Source organism: Podarcis liolepis (assembly GCF_965112155.1).
Source record: "Podarcis liolepis genome assembly, chromosome: 17".
Taxonomy (NCBI): Eukaryota; Metazoa; Chordata; class Lepidosauria; order Squamata; family Lacertidae; genus Podarcis; species Podarcis liolepis.
This window is the reverse complement of record NC_139571.1, coordinates 19661225-19668961: the sequence shown is the minus strand read 5'-3', so window position 1 is coordinate 19668961 and position 7737 is coordinate 19661225. Positions and strand designations below refer to the sequence as shown.

Genomic DNA, 7737 nt, shown 5'->3' with positions numbered 1-7737 from the left:
ACAGACAAAAATCCCATGGCTGCAATCATGATCAGGAATTCCAACAATAATACAAGTTCTTGTGCTTGTGATGAGAGGAGAGCTTTCTGCTGCTGCTGCTGCTGCTGCACCAAGGAGGCTTCTGGTAACAACAGATCCCAACATGTTCTGCTAGAGAGCTTAGGATTCCTCTCTCAGTGGGTGTAGGATTGCAGCCTTTAATGGACAAAAAGAGACAAACCAATACTTCCCCCTCTGAAACTACAAATGCCTATAAACAAAATTATTATTTGCTATTAAAATAGCAAAACCGAACTGCCGGTAGCCTGCTTTCATTTCAACATAAATAGATATGTATAAGCATGCAGATTCTTGCCCTGCCAAGCCAAATAATCCATTTGAGTAATTTCATCATATGCAACTTAACCTCTGTTCACAATAAGGAAAAGAAGAATATAAGTAGCTAATAATTTTATGTATTATAGCTATTTAATGAAAACAATAGAATGGGAAAAACCAGAGATCTGTTCAAGGAAACTGGAGATATGAAAGGAACATTTCGTGCAAAGATTACAAGGCTGTATATTGTCTCCCTGCTTTAACTTATATCCCAGGTTTAACTTATATGCAGAATTCATCATGTGAAAGGCTGGACTGGATGAATCACAAGCCGGAATTAAGATTGCCGGAAGAAATATCAACAACCTCAGATATGCAGATGACAAATCTTTGATAGCAGAAAGTGAGGAGGAATTAAAGCACCTCTTAATGAGGGTGAAAGAGGAGAGTGCAAAATATGGTCTGAAACACAACATCAAAAAAAAAAAAAAAACCACCTAAGATCATGGCCACTGGTCCCATCACCTCCTGGCAAATAGAAGGGGAGGAAATGAAGGCAGTGAGAGATATCACTTTCTTGGGCTCCATGATCACTGCAGATGGTGACAACAGTAATGTAATTAAAAGATGCCTGCTTCTTGGTAGAAAAGTGATGACAAACCTAGACAGTATCTTAAAAAGCAGAGACATCACCTTGTCGACAAAGGTCCGTATAGTTAAAGCTATGGTTTTCCCAGTAGTGATGTATGGAAGTGAGAGCTGGACCATAAATAAGGCTGATCGCCAAAGAATTGGTGCTTTTGAATTATGGTGCTGGAGGAGATTCTTGAGAGTCCCATGGACTGCAATAAGATCAAACTTATCCATTCTTAAGGAAATCAGCCCTGAGTGCTCACTGGAAGGACAGATCATGAAGCTGAGGCTCCAATACTATGGCCACCTCATGAGAAGAGAAGACTCCCTGGAAAAGACCCTGATGTTGGGAAAGATGGAGGGCACAAGGAGAAGGGGACAACAGAGGACGAGATGGTTGGACAGTGTTCTCGAAGCTACGAACATGAGTTTGACCAAACTGCGGGAGGCAGTGGAAGACAGGAGTGCCTGGCGTGCTCTGGTCCATGGGGTCAGGAAGAGTCAGACACAACTAAACAATAACAAAGCTATTTAACATATCCATATTGTTTTATATTGCTACATACATTCCCGTGCAGGTTTGAAATAGCTGAAAATGGGAATCCAAAATGTAAAAGTTGGAATATGTTTAACCCATCCATCTCTTGCTTTCACAACATAGTTGATAACTTGATAACTTGATAACACAAAATCCTATATATCCTTAGCTAGGAGTGAGTGCCACTAATATTTTTAAAGAAATAAAATAAAGTAAATGTATTTTCTTATATTTTTACATTTTGTGTGTGGGTTTATTTTTCAATGTTGCTGACCTCTAGTGTAGGATTTTGTTCCAGCACTGAACAACTGCTTCCCACTTTCTTCCATGCTCTTACGTTGCCTATTCCACCCAGCAGTGCCATTAACATTTGCCTTCCAAAAGATACAGGCAATTTGGTCCTAGTCTTTAAAATGAAGCTTAAAATAGTTTTGGCTGATCAATCACAACAGGGCACAAATAATTCCACTCCCCCGCCCCGGCTTCAAGTAGTTTTCCAGAAAATGACAGAACTGTTGGAAAGAATGGAATTAAATCTTAAGAGACAATGTGGAATGAAAATTAAAATCCAGTCTTCTTAACACTTTTTAGAAGTACAAATCTAGCTGTCAAAATATAGGACAGGGATACAGCCTGATCAGATGCACAGGCAAGGACTGTTACTGCAATATTTTGATCAACGCACACGCACCACTGGCAAGATTTAAGCAAAGGAAATCAATTGCAGAATATGAATAATGTGCCTATAATACTCTAGCTAAAGGAAAGAACCTCTCTGCGTATTGATATAGTGTGTAAACTCCAAATTGGCCAATTGATTATTAATTACCCCTGGGCAGATTGAAAGTCAAAGGGAGCTCTGCTGATATATCTAAATGAAGACAAGGAATGCAACCATAATGCTTTTTTTTTGGGGGGGGATTCAAGCATCAGTAGTTTGAGAACGGCAAAATGATATTATGGTAATGAAGACTCACTCTCCAAATGTCATCCATGGAGAAGCATACAGGGCCACATTTGCCTGGGTTTCAGTAAACACTTCGATTTGGGGTGGATTCCAATGAACCGCTGAGAAAGAAACTAATATGCTGAACCACCAGCAGTGATTTTCCTAGGGGCTGAAATTAGGGATGCTCGAGGAATCTGGTTTCTATGGAGTCTGATGCAAACTGACCTGATCTGCTCCTCCTAGACCAATGTGCAGAATGTGCTTATTCTTCAGAATTTGCACGTCTCCGAATTTTACGATACTGCTTCAAGCTGAAAACTGTAACAATATATATAAAGGTGCTGACCTTTAAAGCCCTAAATGGCCTCGGTCCAGTATATCTGAAGGAGCGTCTCCAACCCCATCATTCTACCCAGACACTGAGGTCCAGCTCCAAGGGCCTTCTGGTGGTTCGCTCGCTGCGAGAAGCCAAGTTACAGGGAACCAGGGCCTTCTCGGTAGTGGCACCCGCCCTGTGGAACGCCTTCCCACCAGATGTCAAAGAGAACAACAACTACCAGACTTTTAGAAGACATCTGAAAGCAGCGCTGTTTAGGGAAGCTTTTAATGTTTGATGTATTACGGTATTTTAATATTTTGTTGGAAGGGGCCCAGAGTAGCTGGGGAAGCCCAGCCAGATGGGCTGGGTATAAATAATAAATTTGTGTGTGTGTGTGTGTGTGTGTGTGTGTGTGTGTGTGTTAAAACATATATTTTAGGCTAAAATATACATTGTATACATTGTGATAATACATGTATTCAACAGAACACATACAAAATTGACATGAACCAGAAGAAGAACGACCCAACCACTCCTCGTTAAAATGTTCAAATGTAGGATCCCCCAGCATCTGGTGCTCATCAAATGCTTTGGATTACAGCTACATTCATTCTGGACCATATGCTATGCTATCTGGAACTGACAGGAGTTGTGGTCTAGAACATCTGGCTGCACCAGGTTGGGTAAGTCTGCTCTAATACATCATAAGCGTGGCAGATCTAGAGTGATGGATGTTCTGATTTTGCAAAAACCCTTCAAGATGCAGGTTCAGACACACAACATGATGCTAAAATGTGATTTAAACCCCCTTTGTGTAATTTGAGTTACTACTCTCATGATCCCTAGTACAGAGAGGGCATTTTCTGATTTGAATAAACCCCCTCGGATACTGAATGGTGGCTTACTGTAATCCTGTTTGGAGCAGAACACTTCATTCATCCCAGGCTGTCATGTATTGTGCCCACTCCCCTGGAGGGAAATCTCAGCGCCGCCACACAATTTCACTCTCTGGGGCTCTGGAGGAATATTTTACTCTAAACTTAAAGAAAGTGAAGCAGACAGATTGAGAAGGGCGAAGGGACAGAACAACATGAAGGGAGGAATAGAAGCACTTGGAACTAGTGTCATGGTATTCTAGAATAAACTGTGTATGACACCAGGATTTTCATGTGGGAAGGGGCGTGCAAATTTGATCCAAATAGCAGTGATGGAGGAGGAGTGGGTGCTTGATCCTGTGGGCTGTTGTTGTAGTCAAAATGACTCCCACAGCTGCATTCCCGTTGTTGCTGGCATCTATCCGTCTCGAGAGACACCCAAGTGCACCTGTGGAGATGAAGTCAAACCACTGGAGAATCACAGCGCCTGCTGTGGCTGCAGAGATCGGTTACTCGCAACTGCTGCCTCCTGCATTGTTTCTGCTGCATTAGCCACAACAAAATGACCTCTCTGGAGCACAAGCCTAGGAAGTAGGTACAGAGGTCCCAAACGGCAAGACTGATGTGGGCCAAAGAAAGGAGAGCAATACATATTTGGCACCAGTTTGGCTGCAGGGGTTTCCAGAAGGTGTCATACAAGGCACCATCCAACCATCTTAGGAACTCCACTCTGGATTTGTGTAGGGTTTACCCCTTAGCCTTTTCATCTCCTGAAGATGAGGTTGAGGAACAGAGTTTTCCTTCTCATAGATGGGTTACCTTCCTAGGTTGACGAGCCCCATGTGCCCCTCATTTCTCTATACAGTGGTGCCCCGCAAGACGAAATTAATTCGTTCCGCAATTTTTGTCGTCTAGCGAATTTTTCGTCTTGCGAAGCACGGTTTCCCATAGGAATGCATTGAAAATCAATTAATGCGTTCCTATGGTCAAAAAAAGTCCAAACAAAGCCAAATTTGGTACAACAACAGTTTATTAACTGCTCTTTAAAGTCACACATACTGTAAAGAGCAGTTCAAAAACTGAAGGGAAAATAAATTAACTTTATAAACATGACAGAAAAACATTTAAAAATCAACAAAGTACAGTATACAGTACATTTTCTAAGACTCTGGGGGACCACTTGAAGAAGGCTCCTCTTCCACTCTTTGCTTCTTGGTCAAGAACCTGTCCATAGTCTGCTGCTTTATCCGCCTTTTCAGCAGCTCCCTGAAATACGACATGACCCTGTTATCATAAAAGTTCCCAGCGTCATGTGCCACGTGCTTCTCATGGTGGTGTAGATCTGCAAAAGTCTGCACCTCCTTCCACCTCTGGCAAATGTCCCTCAGTCTTTCGGAGGACAGCCGTTCCTCAGTTGCTTCCTCCTCTTCCAGTGAGGCCTGCTCCTGCGCAGCCTCTGCCTGCAGTTCGACCAGCTCCATGGTGGTCAGCTCGTCGTCGTGCCCCTCCACCAGCTCGCAGACGTCCTCCTCCGTGACCTCCAGGCCCATGGTCCTCCCCAAGGCAACAATGTCCTGCACCACTGTTGACTCTGGTGCATCAGAGTCACTTGGTGCCACACAGTCCGGCCACAGGCTGCGCCAAGCGCAATTCAAATTTCTCTGGCTGATCCCTTTCCAGGCCGTGTTGACCATCTTCAAGCAGGTGACGATGTCGAAGTGGTCCTTCCAGAATTCCCGCAGGGTGATGGTGGTGCAGTCAGTCACCTCGAAGCATCGCCTGAAAAGCTCCTTGGTGTAGAGTTTTTTGAAATTGGCGATGACCTGCTGATCCATCGGCTGGAGCAGTGGCGTGGTGTTAGGCGGCAGGAACATGATGTTGATGAAGCTGAACTCCTCCAACAAGTCCACCTCAAGGCCTTTAGGATGGGCAGGAGCATTGTCCATCAGAAGCAAAGCCTTCAGCAGCAGGTCGTTGTCCAGCAGGTACTGCTTGACAGCAGGGCCAAAAGCAAGATTGACCCAGTCCACAAACAGCACACGTGTGACCCAAGCCTTGCTGTTGGATCGCCACATGACACTCAGCCGCTCCTTGTCGATCTTGTGTCTCTTGAAGGCCCGTGGGTTCTCCGAGTGGTACACCAGCAGGGGCTTGATCTTCAGGTCGCCGCTTGCGTTGGCACAGAAGAGCAGGGTCAGACGGTCCTTCATGGGCTTGTGGCCAGGCAGCCTGGACTCCTCCTGAGTGATGAAAGTCCTTTTGGGCATCCTCTTCCAAAACAGCCCGGTCTCGTCGCAGTTGAAGACCTGCTGCGGAACGTAGCCCTCCGTCTTCACAAGCTCCAGGAACTCCGCTGCAAACTCTTCAGCCGCAGGAACATCAGAACTGGCAGCCTCTCCATGCCTGACCACGCTGTGGATGCCAGATCTTGTCTTGAACCGGTCAAACCAACCTCTGCTAGCCTTGAAGACTTCTGGCTCGGCTGAGGTTCCTGGCTGTTCCCGGATGAGGTCAGCATGCAAGGCCTTGGCCTTCTCACAAATGACGGCCTCAGACACTGTGTCCCCTGCACGCTGCTTCTCTTCTATCCAGATGAGCAGCAACTTCTCGACCTCCTCCAGGACAGCTGGGCGGTTCTTCATGATCCTGGTGACTCCCTTGGCTGCATCAGTCGCCATGATCTTCTCCCTCATCTTCAGGATGGTCCCGATGGTCGATGGGTTCCTGCCGTACTCCCTGGCGATGTCCGTCACACGCATTCCGCCGTCGTGCTTCCGAATGATGTCCTTCTTCATTTCCAGCGTCACCTTCTCCTTCTTCCTCTCGCCGGCCACCGCAGCAGCAGTCTTCTTGGGTCCCATGGCAGCACAGGTCCTACCTTCGTAAACTAAGAAACAGGAAAAAAAATCAGTGATGTGCTTCAAACCCAAAAAATACAAAAGCACCCAGCCACCCACCACACAGAAATTAAAACCCAGAACCAAGGCCTTGAATCCCAAGCACCCCAACCCCAAATCCAAAATCCCAAAACCCCCCAAAAAGTTTTAAAAGTTGAGCTTACCAAATGGATGAAAGAGAAGTTCTGGAAAAGCTTCAACAATCAACCACCGAAGTCCTCAGGAACCTCAAATGGCTGCAAAAAAAGTTTAGGAAAAGCTTCAAAAATCACCAATGTCTTCAAAAACGTCAACTGCTCCCACAGACACGCACCAACCCACCCACAACACAGAAATTGCAAACCCCTCCTCAACTGCTCCCCCAGCCCCTCCCCTACTGCTGCAAACCCCTCCCCAACTGCTTCCCCACCCAGACAAAAAAAAATTTCAAAAAATAACAACATGGCCAGCACTCAGAAATTCAAACTCAGAAAAATTTTCAAAAAAAAACAACCTGGCCCAATGGTCACAGAAAATCATAGAAATTCCAAAAAAAACCCAAATGGTCCCAGATTTCTGCAGAAACCTCCCCCACTGTTCCCCCAGCCAGCCAGCACTCAGAAATTCAAACTCAGAAAAAAAAATTGAAAATAAACAGCCATGCCTAGTGGTCACAGAAAATCATAAAAATTCCAAAAAAAACCCAAATGGTCCCAGATTTCTGCAGAAACCTCCCCCACTGTTCCCCCAGCCAGCCAGCACTCAGAAATTCAAACTCAGAAAAATTTTCAAAAATAAACAACCTGGCCCAATGGTCACAGACAATCATAAAAATTCCCCAAAAACCCCCACAAGCCCCCAGATTTCTGCAGAAACCTCCCCCACTGTTCCCCTAGCCAGCCAGCACTCAGAAATTCAAACTCAGAAAAATTTTCAAAAATAAACAACCTGGCCCAATGGTCACAGAAAATCATAAAAATTCCCAAAAAAAACCCACAAGCCCCCAGATTTCTGCAGAAACCTCCCCCACTGTTCCCCTAGCCAGCCAGCACTCAGAAATTCAAACTCAGAAAAATTTTCAAAAATAAACAACCTGGCCCAATGGTCACAGAAAATCATAAAAATTCCCAAAAAAGGCCCACAAGCCCCCAGATTATCGCAAACCCCTTCCCAACACCAAGTCCTTGAATCCCAAACACCCCAACCCAAAATCCAAAACCCCCCAAAAA

At 45.1% G+C, this 7737-nt stretch overlaps 1 protein-coding gene across 1 annotated transcript; it reads right to left on the bottom strand.

The window, feature by feature from the left end:
- Positions 1 to 3881: 3881 nt before the first annotated feature.
- LOC310696667 (tigger transposable element-derived protein 1-like) lies at positions 3882 to 6669 on the bottom strand (the record flags this gene model as incomplete). Its single annotated transcript, XM_083482403.1, has 3 exons — positions 6011 to 6669; positions 4908 to 5086; positions 3882 to 4080 (listed from the first exon to the last, which is right to left on the bottom strand). The coding sequence occupies exons 1-3, from the start codon at positions 6491 to 6493 to the stop codon at positions 3882 to 3884; spliced, it is 861 nt and encodes a 286-aa protein (XP_083338529.1). The 5' UTR covers positions 6494 to 6669.
- Between the last annotated feature and the right edge of the window lie 1068 nt (positions 6670 to 7737).